The sequence below is a fragment of the Saccostrea echinata genome, unplaced genomic scaffold (assembly GCF_033153115.1).
Source record: "Saccostrea echinata isolate AGI-Se365-2 ecotype Australia unplaced genomic scaffold, CSIRO_AGI_Sech_v1 ptg000054l, whole genome shotgun sequence".
Lineage (NCBI taxonomy): Eukaryota > Metazoa > Mollusca > Bivalvia > Ostreida > Ostreidae > Saccostrea > Saccostrea echinata.
In genome coordinates this window covers 52,106,889-52,126,108 of record NW_026889803.1, presented here as the reverse complement: position 1 = coordinate 52,126,108, position 19,220 = coordinate 52,106,889, and the positions used below count along the sequence as shown (strand labels likewise).

The 19,220-nt window shown below is 32.2% G+C and overlaps 1 protein-coding gene across 1 annotated transcript; it reads right to left on the bottom strand.

Moving 5' to 3' along the window:
• Positions 1-87: 87 nt before the first annotated feature.
• LOC133205004 (uncharacterized) lies at positions 88-17,848 on the bottom strand. Its single transcript, XM_061340744.1, has 5 exons — positions 17,653-17,848; positions 924-1,078; positions 653-822; positions 339-552; positions 88-228 (listed from the first exon to the last, which is right to left on the bottom strand). Exons 1-5 carry the CDS (start codon positions 17,846-17,848, stop codon positions 88-90), a joined length of 876 nt encoding a protein of 291 aa, XP_061196728.1.
• Positions 17,849-19,220: the final 1,372 nt, after the last annotated feature.

Genomic DNA, 19,220 nt, shown 5'->3' with positions numbered 1-19,220 from the left:
AATGTTACATAAAAAGCTTTTTTCTTAAATTGTAATAAAAAAGGAAACATTTGTAAATTTAGCATTGTTTTCTTTATTTCGTTGAATTTAATATCGATTGGTAGACCAGAAATACTGGGCTAGGGCATTCCGTTTTACTGATCCACTCTGGTTCAAAGGCTCACTCACAGCTGGAGCATCAGCAAAGATACTGGTATCACTGCACATGTCCAGGTCATTCTCATTGTTCTGTAAAAAAAAAAAAGAAATCAAGTAAGAGCAAGATTCATTTTTACATGTGTTTCGTATGCCAAAATTCACGATTTTTTTTTTTCAAAGTTTGAGGGGGGGGGGGATACCTCTATGCACATATTGTGAAGTGTACAGGCTGCTGTTATAACACTTGGGACATCTTCAAGTTTGGTCATTTCCAGAAATCTCAGCCTCCTCCATTTTCCTTTCAACAAACCAAAGGCTCTTTCAATCGTTTGACGAGTGTTTGCATGTATGAAGTTATATCTTTTCTGACACTCTGCCAGATTCCCCGTATCTTTATACGGTGTTAAAACCCAACTGAAATGTAATACAAATAACTTGAACATAAATGATGTACATGGTTTTCAAAAAAGTATAATCTGCCCATTTCTTTAAATAAATGTCAATTTTTATTAACCTTTGCAGTGGATATGCTGCATCTCCAACAATATGTGTATCGCCAGGAAAAAGGTTTTCACTGCAGCTGGCTTCATAAAGGGGTGAATTTTTGAAGACTCTTGCGTCATGTACTGACCCAGGCCATCCGGATAGAATGTCCGTGAACCGTAAAGTATGATCACATACAGCCTAAAAAGTAAATGAATGAATTAAATCACAGGAATCATGGAGGCGATTAAGAAGTGCTGTTGTTTGCCTTATAGTATTTTTAAACCGAATTGTATGTTCACCTGTAATATAACCGAATAGTCCCGTTTCCTGTTCAGATAAGACATGGGATGGTATTTTTCTTGTGGAGCTCTTATCTGTATGTGGCATCCGTCGACAGCCCCTAAAACTCGAGGGAAACCCATGATCTTTTCAATGACTTCATTTGCCCTAGCACCTGTAACGATATAAATTCCAGGTTGTTTTTTTTATTGAATTATTCAAATGATATATATATATATATATATATATATATATATATATATATATATATATATATATATATATATGAATGAATGCAGATCAACGTTAATGGAAAGCACCCTTATTCATGATATATATATACGCTTCGAGTTATAGATCTAGTTGCTTTGCACAATGGATCTGACATTTCTAGCGAGAATATCATTATGGTTATTTATATTACTTAAAATACCATAGGCGTCGGAAGCAAATTGAAAGTGGGGTGGCTAATTGAAAGTGGGGGAGGGGGCTAAACCAACGAAAAAAGTTGAGCCCCAATTTTCAACACATATATTATGTCTATCTTTGCAAAAAAAGTGGGGGGGGGGCTAAGCCCCCCCCCCCCCCCCCCGGTTCCGACACCTATGAAATACAAAAAAAAATATTTATTAAAACTCTAATTTATCTCCACATCTGAAATCCAACTTAATCATTATAAATACATTCTCAAGAAGTCACGTGCTTACATGTATATCTACTCAAGTGCTGTTCTCTGTCAAACATCATGTTTGAGAAGTGGTGTAAATCAAATGTGAATTCTGAAAACTTCAAAGAACTTTTAGAAAATCGGGAATCACATTTTTTTTTCCAAAGTCAGTAACATCAACTTTTCAACACTTAATATACAGATATATATATATATATATATATATATATATATATATATATATATATATATATATATATATATATATATATATATATATATATATATATAGAAATTGTTTCACAATGAATCAAAGACCATGCTATTTGACATCATAGACATGTACGACTGCTTCTTTGAACAATACATGTATATATATGAAATATTGACATCAATTAACTGCCTCTTCATCAAATGAATGAAATATCTTGTGATAGGTTTTCTACGAAATTACGTTGAACATCAAAAATTAAGTTTTAATGCTATACAGAAGTACTCTGAAGTTGATACAGTGATTAAAAAGGTGATGTGGTTCCTCATTGACACTATCTACGTAATCTTTGAAGAGCATACGGGTCTTCCAACATTTTGTGGGAATCATATGTAATTTGCACTAATACTGAGCTCCTTTATTAACGGACTTGTCCTTTTATATTCTTACAAAGCAGGTTTTATTCAAAATCCTCTACACGAGAACAAGAAAATTCTTTCTGTAGCTTTTAATTCAACATTTCGATATATTGCGACGTTTTAACAATGAACGATAGTTCCACTGAACTCGAAACAAAAGACACCACTGAGCCCGCTACATCTGTTTCATGAAATATTATACAATTATGGACTATGGCGAAGCCGAGGTCAATATTGATATTTTTCTGGTGAATAACAAACCATATTCACCACCGAAAGAGTCCATAATTGTTTTATTATATAGTCCGGATGTGAATAAATAAGACATTAAAGGCTGTATGATGATACCACTTCCATTTACGAACTTCTGTCGTAGAAAAATAAAAAAAGATGTCCAGATTACGAATTATAACTTCCGTGTTTTCCTTTTGCTGTTTGTAAGACATCATAATGTTTAGAAATAATCCTGCGATAGGCTTGGCTAATGTTTTTCCTGCTCAGATACACAGCTGACTCCGGCAGTTGCAACCATTGTTTACAACGTTGTTTGAGGTTTTGATTGTGACGTCACAATGCCGCTGCACGCGCACCGTCCCTCCGGTGAATACGGCTTCAAAACCAGTGAATATGTAGTGTTATGAACTGTTTGCGTTTGTATAGATTATATAGAGATTATAAATAGACTATATAATAAATGGAGATAACGAACAGTATTCAAGCTCATACTTAGATATTTTACTGCATGATTACAGACGTCAATGGTCATCTAACAACTAAACTACATGCATATAAAACAAATAGGATGACTTTTAATTAGCTTTTCCACCGTCAACATTCCCTATTTATATAGTAATATTCTACTATCACCTGCATATGGTGTTTATGTCTCCCACTTTATTCGATACTCGAGAGCATTTCGGAGTACGATTAATTTTTAAACTATAGGCTACTGACAAATAAATTGATGTTTATTATTTCGTTACGGGTTTCAACTATATCGCCTAAAGTCAACATTTCGCAGTTTAATTATATGGTCGTTACAATGACCTTGTTTACACATACAACCTATCGTTGACTCGTAGTTTGACTAACATGATGTTTTCCACAAATGCTATGCTATTGTTTTACATGTTTTATACCATTTAACTATGAATTACTCCATTTAGCTTATTAATACAGAGAGCTCACGTCGGGTGTGACCAATCCACAAAGGATCCTCCTCGTCGTCTGAACCCACCTCTAGTGTGTCCAATGACCAAGGCTCTGCGTTTTTTGCCCAGTTCACGATTCGCATTATTTACCGGATTTTTCAGTTAGATCAATGTCGTTATCTTCATTTTTTCATCTTATTGCTGGTAATTCCACTTTGATTTGCAGTTCCCTTTCGATGGAAGAATTAATTCTTCAATATCAGACACAATTATTCCAGTTTTAAATAATACCAGCATTCTCAACAGCCATTTGTATTATATATACCTGTAATGGATTCCAAAACTTTATGAAAATCCATACAAAGATAAAAATGGGGATCCTGTTAAATGTTCTATTAAGCCTCAACCTTATGCCTCACGAAGACAGAAACATGTACTTTGCTAAAAATTTCCAATAACTGACGTTTATATGGGAATTAAAAATCCAAAAGATCTTTTATCATACTTGAAATTATAAGTCTTTTCCAAGATCAACCAAATCAAAACGATTTCTCCAACTTTTAAACTACATTTCAATATTATTAATTGAAAGAGAGACTACATAATGATTAATTGTAGAAGATGACTGTACTTCTTCAAGAGAAATGACAATCGAAAAAATGCCTGATTATTATGAGGCGCCATTTCTATATTTTTAGAGGTATTTTTTTAATATCCAAAAAAGAATTCTTGCAATCAATAATTCAAATTCTTGATCTCAAAAAATAATTCTTGATATCAAGAAATAATTCTTGATATCAAGAATTTGATTTCCTGATATCAGAAAATCATTAGCAGGAAATCAATTTTTTGATATCATTATTAATGTAGATTTTCTTATATCAGAAAATCGAATTCTTGTTATCAGAAAATCGATTTTTTTTATATCAGAAAAGAAAATGAATTTCTGATATCATAAAATGCTTTCTAATTTTTGATATCAAAAAATCGATTTTCTGATATCAGAAAATATGAGTGAAATGGGAAGAGATTCATAGAAATTAATAAAGTAATTAACACTTTATGCATTCAGTAAGTTCTCTTTGCATCACAAACACCGAAACTTGTAGCCCTTATTTTGTAACATACAAGTTCGCCTTTCCACTCACTCTTTAGAGAATAGTACATAATCCAAACACAGTGAACCCATAATTCTGGGGAGAGTTGATTATCCGTATGAGCCTCAACAAAAAAATTGATTTTGTGATATAAAAAAATCAAGTTGAATTTTTGATATCACAAAATGATTTTTTGATATCAAAAAATGATCAGAAAATGATTTTTTGATATCAAAAATTCGAATTTCTGACATCAAAAAATCATTTTGTGCTATCAGAAAATACCTTAAAAATATTAAAACGGCGCCTCATAGATTATCACAATCTTTCCTAAGGGTTCTTTTTCTACCCTTTTATAAGCTGAACTGTTTTTGTGTCCTTATTTTAAAAGCAGGGATTATTTAAAAAAAAAACTTCTTTATGACAAGGAGTCTCTTGCTGTTGCATCTATATATTGGCGACGTTTTATCAATTAAGAATACATTTGCTTTGATTAGAAGAATCTCACTGAAATCGAAATAATAAAATCACAGTGTCTGACACATCTTTTTCTTATTCAGATATTTTGATAGATATATTTTGATGGAAAACTAACTACTTAACTTCATAATAAACGAAATAACTTTAACTTTTATTTCATCAATTCCCTTCTAATGTTACAATTTACAATTATCACCAACATATGCTGTTTATGGTTCCCAGTGCAAGAATTTGTTTTGGGAACGATCACTTTCTAAATCGAGACAAACTACTGACAAATAAACTGATGTTCCAGAGGTATTAACAATCTTGTAAAAAGAAAACATTATGCAGATTCTTTGTGATCGTTATAATGAAGTTGTTTGCAAATACAACCTGCCATTGGGTAGAGTGTTGACCAATTTTTTCATACAAATAGTTGAGCCATTGTTTTACTTCATACTGATTTGTGTAAGGGATACTCCTTTAACTTGATCAAAACAAAGGGCTTTTGGAGTATATCACCAAAAGACAAGGGATGGGTATATCTCCATGACACCTGATCCCATTTCTGGTGTTTTAAGGGATTTGTGTTTCCCATGCTCTCATTTTTGTATTGCTTTTAAACTTGATCATGCACCAACAGGGATGGGGTAATCGTAATCGATTGTAATGATTACTTTTTTCAAGTAATCGACAGTAATCTGTAATTGAAGAGATTTTCGATTACTTGTAATCGTAATTTAATCGATTACAGCTAAAATTTTCAATGTAATTATAATTACTTTTTCGATTACTTTCAATTATTTTATACATAAATGGATGTTATTTTGGAGAATTATTTCCAGTCAGTCACATATAAATATCAAATATAAACCACCTAGTGTAATGTTTGGATTTCCTAACTTTTATTATCATAAGTTTAATAATTTTCTCAATAAAATTTGCATTATGGACCTACTGGTCTAGTATTAAATAATTCAGAAGTGTATTTCAACCATTTATTAATAAAATATACAGATTTTTGTGTGCATTTTACATTTGACCCACTGTCCTCTTGCTGCATGTCCTTTTTCATATTTCAGATGTTGAAAAACTTTGTCTTGTAATAGAAAATTATAAATAGCAAAAACAGATTTAAGTGATGTACTAAATATAAATAATTTGGTCAAAAAACTACATTGTACTCGAAAAAAAGAAGAAGATGGAAATACTTATTCATGTCTGAAAAATATTTAAACAACTTCAAACTTGTGTTTTAGTAACTTTAAAATTTGAAAAATCAATCTCATGTTTTCATTCAAAATTGTAAGGTTGCTTTTATATCAATGAGAGATTATAAGTGTCTGTAAGAGAGGGAGTGTGTCACTGTGTTTGCTTATCTTAATTGGCTAATTAATTGACTGAGACATCCTTGATTTGCAGATAATGAGGTGTAAACTGTGAACTACCTAGTGTTTAACTTTCATTCCATTGAAGACAAACAATATTATTAAAACAATTAATAGCTCTCAAACACTTATTTCAATACAGAATGAAATTGTGCTATTTGTTAAAATACTTAAAGACACATTTAATTTACATGTTTATTACTAAGAGTTCGTTCTAATTTACTTTTTAAAAAAAAAAAAGACACGTACAGGAATGTTTTATGTGCACTGTCAACATACGGGCAGCCCAAATACTACTAATGAAGTAATTCACAATAAAATATTATTATAAATAATTTTTGCGCCAAGTCAATAAAGATGGAGGTTCAGATCCAAGGTTGAAAGGAATAATCAATTCCTTGGCATATATTGTTGAAAGAATAATATCTCTACCTTCCATGGTAGAGAATCCCTCATTTGGGCATTTAGTAAGAATGTTAGCCAGAATAAAACCTCAAAAGAATCTGCACTGAAACTGCAGGAACACATTCAAACTTCAGTGGATAACATCAACATTTACCATTTAAATATTGCTTTGAAATTTGAAGGGAAAACAGATTTAAGTGCTGTATTAAAAACTTGGAAGTAATCGATTATTAATCGATTACATCTTCCAAAGTAATCGATTACAATCAATTACAGGACAAAAATGAGTGTAATCGATTTATAATCGATTACACAAAATTACTCTAAGTAATCGATTATTAATCGATTACATTTTTCAGTAATCGTGCCCATCCCTGTGCACCAATCGTTATTTTTACATTTCATAGGAAAGGTTTTTATTTCCTCCTAAACCAATGCAAGATTTACCAGCCTAAACACAGTCCTCACGTTATCACATGGAGGGATGAAATCTGTGTTACTTGAGGGTAATGAATGTATGATTCAATATTTGTAAATGTATCCAATCCTGTCAATCGAAGGGTTTAATTTAATGTCTTTCGTTGCATTTAAATCACCCACACTACTTATGTACTCTTAGAAGACTCTTACAAGCTGAAGGCCTTACAAGCTGAATGTAATTAACGAACTTCTGAGCCGGTCTTCATCATTAACTTCATTTTATTTTGCAGATTATTTACCCTTTAAATTGAAATCAAATGTAGAATTATCTAAAATTAATTCAATTTTGAGTATGTGCTAACAACTCCGTAGAAAACTTACGTAGGTCATCCTCAGCCAGGAAGGATAACTCTTTAATTTATTGTTTAATTCCAGAAGTCTCAAAATGAAGCTTAAATATGAAATCTTTTCATGCAACAATTTTCATTTTATGCATCTCAATATGATTCAAGGTTCTTTGAAGTTTTAGAAACAGTCTTTTAAAACGTTGATATAGGTATGTTAAAAATACAGATTAAAAGAAATTGACTTTTCCTTTAATTTAGCCTCAGCTACCAATGCTAATTAGTATGATATAAAATAAGAAATGATTTATGGTGTTTTGCAATGATAGGAAACAGTTTATAAACTATACATTATAAAATAATTAATGTACACAGAAGAAACTAAAGTACTGTATAGTATAAAATCATGCAATTTTCTTCAAATGCCTGGATACCTATAGTTTTTTTTTTTTTTTTTTTTTTTTTTTAAATCCTAAAATGTTTTCCAATTAGAAAATGCATAGTAGGTGTCTTTATTCGCATTTCCTGAAAATTTATTTGAGATTTACTAATTTTTCCTATATAATATGATTAACTTTAATGATGAAGTTTGAACAATTACCGTGGGTAAATTCACATTACTTTGAGAATTCAGAGACATTTTTATGAGCATTTTCAATTATTCAATGCCTGATTTTCAGAACCTGAGGATCGGAATACCTTAAGAAATGTTTGGTCAGAACCTCTTATACTTCAAAATTATTTATTACAATTAAATTTTTTAACATGTTATACAAATTGTACAATATTTAATTAAAAAAAACTGCTCACAAAAGTGTAAAGAAACAAGATTTATGGGAGACTATTTTTTGTAGTGGAAGGATATTAAGAGGAAAATTCTTCAAATCTGCACATACATGTAGGTTTGATTTAATATTTTGAAACTTTAGCTGTACATATTTTTACTCTGAGAATTTTTTTCGTTATCATATGGTAGAAATATTAAATAATAGGTATCAATTAAAATTTTTAAAACAAGTTTTACACATTCACTCAACAGATTTTTCTAAAAAATGAAGATATATTTAGAAAGTTAAGATAAAATCTATATTGTTTTTCGTCTGAAAATCGCATATTTTGACCAATATCTCAAAATTTTCATCATTGGCATAAACTTTTTCTCCAATTATTTTAAATTACACGATTCTTTCAGCACAAAAGTCATAGAAAGCTTGATACAAGAAAATATTTTATTACCTATTTAGATTTTTTTTAATACCCTCAAATGATATTTTTTTAGTGCGAAAAGGTCACACAAAAATTTACGCGCATTAATTTGCTGGAATTTTTCAATAAATAACATTATTCAAATTATTTTACATAAAATGATAGTTATAATATTTATTGCAATGATTACATTTGGAAAATATGATGATAAAGGTTAAAGTGATTAACTTAAAAGTTACAATTTAAGTGCAAAACATGTCAAGTTAATTGTACCGTTGCTCGGTAAGATGCACACAGCCCCTCAATTTTTTTTTTGCGATTTTGAATCATGCTACATGAGTAGTTATCTAAAATATACTGCTAAAAAAATCCTTGAATTAACTCATGTCAAGAGTGACATGCCTTAAGCAAAAGTAGAATGTGTTTGAATAAAAGATAATTTGATATAACAGATAATAATAAATAGATAAGAAAAAATACTACAATGAATTAACAAAAATTATTTAAGGACAAACGATACGTTCCTCAATAATATATAATTTTTTCTAAGATTTTGTCATTTAAGTATTGCTTCTTTAACATGTTTACCTGCAAAAAATTGAGGTATCTTCCCAGGCATTTGTGCAAGATACCAGAGGAAGTTGTTTCCTATAAAATCCTTTTGGAACAAACTTCATTAGCCAGTAACACATTTTTTAGTGTTTCAGTTTTTTTTAAAGACAATTAGAAACCAGTTTAGAAATCAGACGATAGTTAAAATTTTGAATATTTTCCACACAATATGAAGATATACAAAACCGATATTTGAGGAACGTATCGTCTGACCTAAAAAATGAACAGACAATGTGCTTTGTTGATTTTCAATGCGACTATTATTAAATTAGTTCTAAAAATGTTTTTACTTGAATGTTCCATGAGATTTTGGTAAACGTATTTAGTCTAAATTGTTTCATTAGTAAGTTATTAAATTATATAACGATAATGTGATTTATCAGAAAATAAAAAAAATATATATATATAATGGAAACTTCCTTGCTGGTCATACTTGTAAAGGTCGTTAGCATAATAGTTTTCCAAATCTGAAAAAAAATGTCATGTTTTGGAATTTGAAAATTACGAGCATCCAGCCACATTGACTGTGATAAAATTGAAAATTGAGACTGATGTTTTGCTTAAGATATTTTATTAATTTTGCATACATAAATTACATTTACATTGTATTCTTTACGGTAGAAATATTGTCAATATTCCAGAAGAATTGAGAAGAAGTCACAAATAATAATATTGCTTATTTTATGAAACGAATTGAATTTCAGTCCATTTTACACATATTATATTCAGAAAATTGTCTATTATGTTGGAAATGAAATATATGGAGATAACGAACAGTACTCAAGCCCAAAAGTCCATTAAACAATACAAAATAGGAGCAGAGCAAACACGGACCTCTAAACATCAGAGGTGGGATCAGGTGCCATGGAGGAGTGAGCATCCCCTGCCGACCGGTCACACCCGCCGTGTGCTCATTGTCATGATAGGGAAATAACGGAAAAATCCGTCGACAATTCAGTGTGTAAATAATGGCCTAACAATTAGTATGAAAAACGTCAGTCAGCATTTGACTCAGTGATAAATTGTATTTGCTGACAAGGTCATTGTATCGACCATAGAACTTACGAAATGATGACTTTAAACGAGACAGCTGATATTCTTGTTTCATCAACTTGTTTGTCAATAATTTACCTCGTTTAAGAAATTGTTCATACGTAGAGCATGCTCTTGCGTATCGAATCAACTGAGAGATATATACCCCGTATGCAGGTGATGAAGGTATATTGCTGCATAAGTAAGGGAAGTTGACGATTGAAAAGTTAAAGTCATCACGTTTATCATAAAGCTTGGTTGTTAGATTACCATTAACGTCTTTTTCAAGTAAAATATCCAAATATGAAACAGATGTGTTAGACTCTTTGGTATCTTTTATCTCAAGACATTCTTACCAAAATTAGAAAGATAAAATTAACAATTTAAAAATAAGATAGATATTTGGTAAAACAGTGTCTTTTTCGAAAAAAAAAAAATATTATCATGCATATTTTCGCTCTTACACAGTTATGTTGTAGCCAAGCTCCAGACAGCAAAATAGATACATGTATTTACGCTGTAACTAAAGAGATTACATTGCTTCAATACATGTAGTCGTCTATATAGTTTTGAAGACCATGTCTTCCAAAAGTCTGTTATGATTCCCATGGGTAAGCAGTCCAGTTTGTAATTCTTTTGATTTATTGAAAAATTCTACATGAGAAAAAGAAGTCTCTTGCTGTGGCTTTCGCCTAAGAGTCTGGTACCTTTGCTTCATGTTTGGATATTTTAAAAGAGAAAGACAATGATGCAAAGTAACAACTAAACTTTATGATAAATATGATGATTTCAATTTATCTATGGTCAACTACCCTTTATGTGTCAATGTACGGTTATCACCAGTCCTGAACGCGGATTATTCTCCAGGTTGATTCAGTACGCAAGCACAATTGTTCAACATATGAAGAATTTAAAAAACGATGCAGGCTATTGACAAATAAGTCGATGAACTAAGGATATCAACTTAATATTTTGTCAATTCTATGGTCGATACAATGACCTCTGAAAATAAAATCTGCTGTTAGGTCGAATGCTGACTGACGTCTTTCATACAAATTGTAAGGCGATAATTTTTAAACTTAATTGTCTATGGATTGTTCAACCGTCACGGTAGCTCAGTCGGTAGAGCGATCGCTCCTTGTTGGAGAGGTCTTGGGTTCAAACCCCGGCCGTGACTGACCGAAGTCGTCTGCCACCGGTCAGCCGATGGTGGAGGCTTTTTTTCTTCTTTGAACTTGTTTCTCTCTTTCTCTCTCTCTCTCTCTCTCTCTCTCATAACTAATCGCCTCTGGCACCAGTCCGCCGGTGTCGGGGGCTTTCTTTTTTTTTCTCTTCTTCTTCGATAAAAAATAAGAAGCAACTGTTCCTTCTCCACGCCCTCGGCACTTTGAGGTGAAAGATCTTTCGGATGAAACCTTAAAAACTGAGCAATATATCTTCATCACCATGATCACCTGCAAACGGGGTTTATATCTCTCAGATGATTTGATACGCAAGAGCATGCTCTAGGTATGAACAATTTCTAAAACGAGGTAAGTTATTGACAAACAAGTTGATGAAACAAGAATATCAGCAGTCTCGTTTAATGTCGTCATTTCGTAAGTTCTATGGTCGATACAATGACCTTGTCAGCAAACACAATTTATCATAAAGTCAAATGCTGACTGACATTTTTCATACTTATTGTTAGGCCATTATTTACACACTGAATTGTCGACGGATTTTTCCGTTATTACCCAATCATGACAAGAAGCACACGGTGGGTGTGACCGGTCGACAGGGGATGGTCACTCCGCCATGGTATCTGATCCCACCTCTGATGTTTAACAAGTCCGTGTTTGCTTTGCTCCCGATTTTTTTTGTCTCAATGGGCAAAAGAAACGCAACGTCCTATTTTAGGGGGGAAATATTATATATAGGATATAATTTTGTATCTAAAAAGTAAAGACATGTTCAGATTTGTAAATATCGGTAATTTAACGGTTGAATGATTTTCATACCATTACCGGAAGTTAAGTTTGAGTCCGCTTAACAGAAATAAAAAAAATTGCATGTTTAACAAAACTTTTGGCAATAGTATGGGGTTTTAAGGGTTTATATCTGTTCATCATAAGTAATGCAGCAATATTCTGAAAAATAAATTCTTCTTTCTTTTCTGTAAGCGATGCCAAGGCTTCCTGAAAATGACTTAAGTACACATTTCCATAGCTCTAACTCGAAAATCTCAAAATAAAGGTAAAGCAGAGTTGCAGATGTAAATATGCACTACATCACGTCTCTACAGGCTCTTACGTATCATTAGCATGAATGACAGTCATTGGACCGGAAGTCCAAGGGTTACTATACTGCGCTAGGCTAGAGAAAATTCGACCTCATTATCTGAAAAACAGGCATTTAAAAATTGCGAAGAATATTTCTTTCGCTCAAATCTCGAAATTGATGAACCTATTGTATCGTAGAAATCAAACTGCAATTGGTGTGCATGGTAGTCTTGCACTCCGTAATTAAATGGCCGGGGTGTGGGGTGTTTTAACAGTCATGTGTTACTTTCTAAAGTTAAAAGATAATCATTTACCATTTTTATCAAATCTCTGATGTTTTTAAATCGAGTTTTAGCTCACTGTATTCATTTTTGAAAATCTTTGGATAAAATAATTTAAATATTTGTAGATTACTGTTTGTTGCGTTCCTTTAGCGTTTCAGAGTATATTTACGTCATTTACAATGAGAATCGATTGAAGTAGTTTATAAAAGCGAACATGTGATAAAGCTAACCTTAATGACCTGAATGAATCACAAAATAGGGAAATGGTAAGACTTCTAACTCTCAAACTTGTACGTCATTCCTCCTTTAGAAACTAAGAACATAGTTTATAGAAACAATTCTGTCAAATAATCTGTGCTTAAACAATCATTGCGAACCATTCATGCATACTGTAGATGACTTATCAGCGACTCTTTTGAAAAACAACTAAAGAAGAGAATGGAAACAAGCTACATGTAACCATCACTTCAATGCACTGCACAATAAGGCCATAATGACATTTCCAAGAATAACTAATCTCCTCAAGAAAAGATGTGTATAGAGTCATATTTATACTACAGCAATCAATTAGGCCTTATTTCCGATGTCTCGACAGGTAATAACTTAATTTACCTAATTCATTACTATACATACAGTGTAACAATTAACAATGTAGTCAGAGTTCGGATTAGACTCGGATAAAGGGGGAGCGTGATACTAATTTATGTTTTGTTCATTGAACCCAGGAAAGCTTTTGACATAGTTTGGCATACTAGTCTACTTTTCAAAATGCCATGCTAGTATTAGGGGCAAGTACATCATTTCGTTTTTGTACAAATGGTGCGTCGTGAAGCTAGGGTTAGTTAAAAAAAGATGCACGATTCACTATTAAAATATATGAGAAAAATATTTAGATTTCTTTTTCTCGAGAATAACAGACCAAAGATATTCAAATTAATGTACAATACTTATACATTTCAGTAATTATAATAAAGAATTGTGTTTGTTCAAGTCATGATTCCTGGAGCTAGAAAGTTGCCATAATTTAGGGTTTGATAAAACTATCATGTATTAATATATTGCAACCGTATCTATATGATAATAGATTGGTATAATATGAATATCATTCTATTAAAATACATAGCACTAGAATATTTATTAATCATACGATATCCGACAACCAGAGTGAGCAAATTAAACGGTTTTATTACAACAGATTAATTCATAAATGTTAAACAATGCAATACAGTTTATGTTGAAAAAACCAGGGCACATTTGATTGGCATTCGGCAGGAATCTGGGCGCACTTGAAAAATGAAATATCACTGATATGTCACATGAAATTTAAGCATTCTTTTGATGTATCGGGTTCCTGTGAAATAGGAAAGGTAAATATTTTCCCGATATTGTGTTTTGATTTAGCTAAAAATAACTTGATAATTGGCTAGATGAGTCATTTGGTACAAAATGTTATAATTTTTAAATAGGTTTTTCTAAAAGTTTCTCTGGGTCATTTCTCCATGATTTTAAAATGATATTTTTGTTCATTTTAATTCAAAGAAACGAGAAAACATTTTAAAAGAAATGGAGATAAGACCCAGAGACCATAAAAAATGACCCCCCCCCCCCCATCCCATTATGTAAATGCGGTGCTTCATTGTCGTTTTAAAATCCATATTGTCTGTGTAGCGCTTTAGCCCAGTAGTGTGCCTTACCCTTTCCAGTGAACTTTAATCTTATGTTATTAAAAAGCTCCAAAACTACACATCTTGACAGGTTAAGTTTCTGACCAGAAACTCTAAATGACGTATACCTCCTAACCTTCTTTCATCACAGTATCTCAAATGAAATAAGTATTTGGCTAATCTAAACATAAAATTAAAGTAATATAACTTTCTATCAATTGTCTACTATCATGTTAAAAATTCATAATAAGTGTCGAAAATTTAAAATTATCACAAAATTTGACACCTATGTACATATTTTCAGAATTTCATGGTTTAACACCTTCTTTTTCTCTTTAAAACATTACATTTACATCTATTTCGTTTAAAGAACTAAAAACATGTTGTACTTCACTGGCCTTTTATCTTTCTACAGCTTCTAGAACACGTATACTCCCTAAAAATCAATCAATATCAACTTGAAAACTATCAATGAAACATATTTCTAAAATGACTTCATTTGTTTTTTTGACACTCAATAGGAATCTTTTTGTTAAGATAAAAAAGAACTACATCAGTATTTTTATGAAATAAGTTATTGTAAATACTGTATGAACAGTAGATGTAAGGTGTACAATGTGAATGTGTATGTACGTCAATGTACGTCAATTATAACATTTTGTAAACTTGAAAATCAAGACCTTTTTTATATGGAATCAAATTCACACTGCACTGCTACTAATGCAACATCATTTAAAAAGATTTACAATAATTCTATTGTTGATAATTATGTATTTTCAATAAAGTACTACAATTGATGACGTCACTCGAGTAGGGGCCTACCTTAATATTTAAGAAAAGTGGAAAGTTTGTTGTGTATTAATGAAAAATATTGAAACTATAATATATAACATTCAGAGTAGGAAGGTGAGAATGCTAAACCAACTCACCAGTATTGTCAGTCCGAGCTCAGTGATTGTGCAGAGTAAACAAATTGAACACAGTTAAAAAAGTTAACATTAACAATAACAGAGCTCTTGTAAATGTTTACAAACACAAGTGTTTAGAGAGATGTTATGAAGAATGTCTTGTCATTGAATTTGAAGATTTTTCATGTTAGTTCAATTCATTAATTGATTTTTTTTTTGAATAAAAATAGAAAATTAAAATTGTTAACGAAACGGTAATGCAACAGTGTTCAGGTCCCTTTAAAAAACCTTTGATATTCACTTGTCAGATGATTCCTTTCTTTTTTTGCTATATGTTAACCGAATTTGGCATTAAACTCTATACATTTATTGACTAGGTTCAAGGGCCACGTGCATTTTGTCGGACCCAAGAACCAAACTGTTTGCCTCAGGCCGTTAGGTCAAAGGCAAAGAGTTTGGGGGGGGGGGGGTCGGGGGGTCGACAAAACACATTTTGCCCTCGAACACAGTCAGTTAATGTTTACATTTTTACCCCCACTGCGGTAAAACTCGGCCAATTCTGTCACTGTCGAACACCAACGAATGCAAATGCGATTTAGCTGATCCTGCCCACAGTGTGACGTAAGCGGTCCAATATCTCACTCACTTCGATATTTATGACCGCTCAGTAAATGTTAGAACTTTTTAAGGTAGATTTATATAGGAAACATTTTTAAAGGTATCTCTTGATACATATATACTATTCATATCTACAAATATACAGTATTATAATTGTGAACTCCCAATTTCCTTTCTTCGAGCAAGATAAGCATTTTTCTTATGAAACTTTAAAAAAACTTTACAGAATTACAATTCTGTTTTCCAATTTTCCCTCTCTTCTTGTAAAATAATCATTTTTCTTTTGAAAATTGCCCTTTTACAGATCAAATTTAGTTTTTATAATGCAAGTAAGTCAAGAAAAAGAAAATATTTTATCGTGGCAATGACCAAGAAGCTTAAATGAATACATAAGATTCATTACAGTGTTTTATCTTGTGAGGTTTTGATTATAGAAGGTTGGATTGTTTATCATAGCATCTTTCAATAATCGGATAACGCCCGATGTCTTAACCAAGTGTTAATAAGTATGATACATCAAACTCGGGGTTTCGTAAACGAGTCAATGAAAAGGATCAATGTCTTTGAGGTATATCGCGTCTTAAGTCTGAAATTATTATATATAGTTAAGGGACAGAAAAGAGGGTCAAGATTCGTTTCAGTTCATGATAATGATTTTAATTCTGAATACTTTTCATTTCAAAATAGATGGGAATGATCTTTATGTAAAATGCATGGTCAGTGTTATAAATCGATTTTGATTTTGTTGTTTCACTGTTTTATTTTTATTTATTATAAAAGCATCATTCTGATTTCCATATGAAGATTGATAGGATTTTTTCAAGTAGCTAAACATCTACATTTGAATGCGAGTAATATATAATGCAAGTATATTTGACATCATATATTACACTTTAAAAACCACCTCATACCAGACAAACATGAACTCGAATAAAGACAAACCATCCGTGCCTTCCTACAAAACAAACCGTGTTTATAATAATATATCTTTATTATGAAGTACAAATGACAAACACACCTTTTATATATAAAAATGCAATAATCAGATATATTTCGCTGATATGTTGATACAAGATCTAAGCTGGAAACTGGAAAGGAAAATCTATCCACTTTAAATCTTTAATTAGGAGGTATTTTTATTTGAAGCACTTACAAAAAAGAAAATAAAACAGTAAACTCTTTTAGGTAAACCTTTATTATCGAATTGAGACATGATCCATTGGAGGTCTATTTGGATTTTTGCAGTATATATATTTTAAGCAAAGTCTATTAAATGTACATCGAAATTTACTACTCATGATACAATACAAAGCAAAATTAATCACACAGTTAAGTAAAGCAATAACATCAAAGAAGTCTCCTAACGGAATGTACACATTTTCATACAAACCGGAGATAAAGACGCACATCAGAACCAGTGTTCCTTGTGGTAGTTCTGTGATCAAAAAGAGAGCAACGATAGCGTAAAGAAGCCTGTTTGTTCTCCCAATCATGACGGACCGTTTACTGGAAGCAAATGAAAATTTCCTGCTTCTTTTCAGTAAAGAGTGCACCAGCGCCCCAACAAACATTGTCATCAGTATGCAGGGAAGCAGTTTACCTACGATGGCATACAACAAAACATTAGTGTCTACGATGTTACGAGAACCGCTATTGGCAAGCATAGGAGCATTTATGATGTAGATAGTCTCATTGTTGGGTAAAGTATATCCCTCGATGTTGTTTGTGAGAAAATTCGGTAGCGATGAAGCAACGGAGATCAGCAGGGCAATGGACACTACTGCAACTGTCTGCATGTTGCGCGTGGCCCGAGGGATATGATGTCTACTCCTAGTCTGGATAAACCGGTAAAAAGTTAGGGACACTCCAAGCCATACACTGGCATTATGAGAAGCTAAGGTTATCTTGGACGCTATGAGACTGTAAGCAACTCTGTTGTAAGAAAAATACTGCGATAGAGGCAAATCTGTATAATTAATATGGAAGAGAAGAACTTGTGGTATATATAGTAACATGGTGATGTTGTCGCTGACTGCAATTAGAGTAAGGATAAAATTATTTGAAGAACGCAGCTCTTTCATATTCAAAACGAAAATATTCACAATGTTCGCAATAATGCCACAGATGCATATTACTAAACTTATGTAACCATGAAATTTAGAGTATCCATTAGCAATGAACAAAAGCCACTTCTGTTCTGCAACCTCAATATCCACCATGTCATATTCACTGTAATTGTTATATCCAACTTCTGCTGAATAAAGAATGAAGTGAGATGCGTTTTCTCTCATTTGCTCTTGCATGGTGTCGGAAGATTGGAGAACTGCTTCTAATATCCTAAACAAGCTTATATAAATGCTTCTCCTAGTTACAGCCTAGATTCAAATTGGATCCTTCGTTAATTGATTGACAGATGATGTCGTACTAATATAGTGGATAAATGTTAACAACACGTGTGAAAATCTGTGTCTCAAGTTTTAACTCGGAACTAAACAATTCATTCTTTTTATATATAATTGATGAAAAAGAGTTGTTCCTGTCATCCTTATCTTCTCTTACAAAATGTTTCTTACTTCAATGTTTCCATGAAGGCATTTTTTGCCATATCCATAAATGCGCTTAAATTCAGTGTGTTTGGTAAATTGTTCTGTATAAAATAGACGGAATAAGTTGCCTTTTTGAAATTTTTATATTTAGCTTTAGAACAGTCGCCTGCATGGCACAGTGGTTATATAGAGAAATTGCTCTAGAGTCGCGGCGTAAGGAGTTGATCTTACGTCACTGGTTCGAATCCAATGCAGGACGTGTGGAGTCCGGTCCTTCGGATGAGACTGTATAAACCGAGGTCCCGTGTCGGAGTAGGTGCTTTCACGTAAAAGATCTCTCACTGTTCAAATGCCGTATGTGCCGAGTAAAGATCTAAATTTTCAGCCCTCCACCGGCCAGCGGTGGCGTCTCGATATGAGTGAAAAATTCTCATAGGGACGTTAAACAAACAAAACAGAACAAACAAACATATATTAAGAACTTGTTAAGCTTGAATTGCTAAACAACTTCTTGCATAGCATAGCACAAAACATTCTACGATCAACACTTTTCTTGCAGCATGTGTCAAAGGAACCTGGTTTGAACATATTTTTAATGTCTGTAAACTTTTGCAAATGGGAT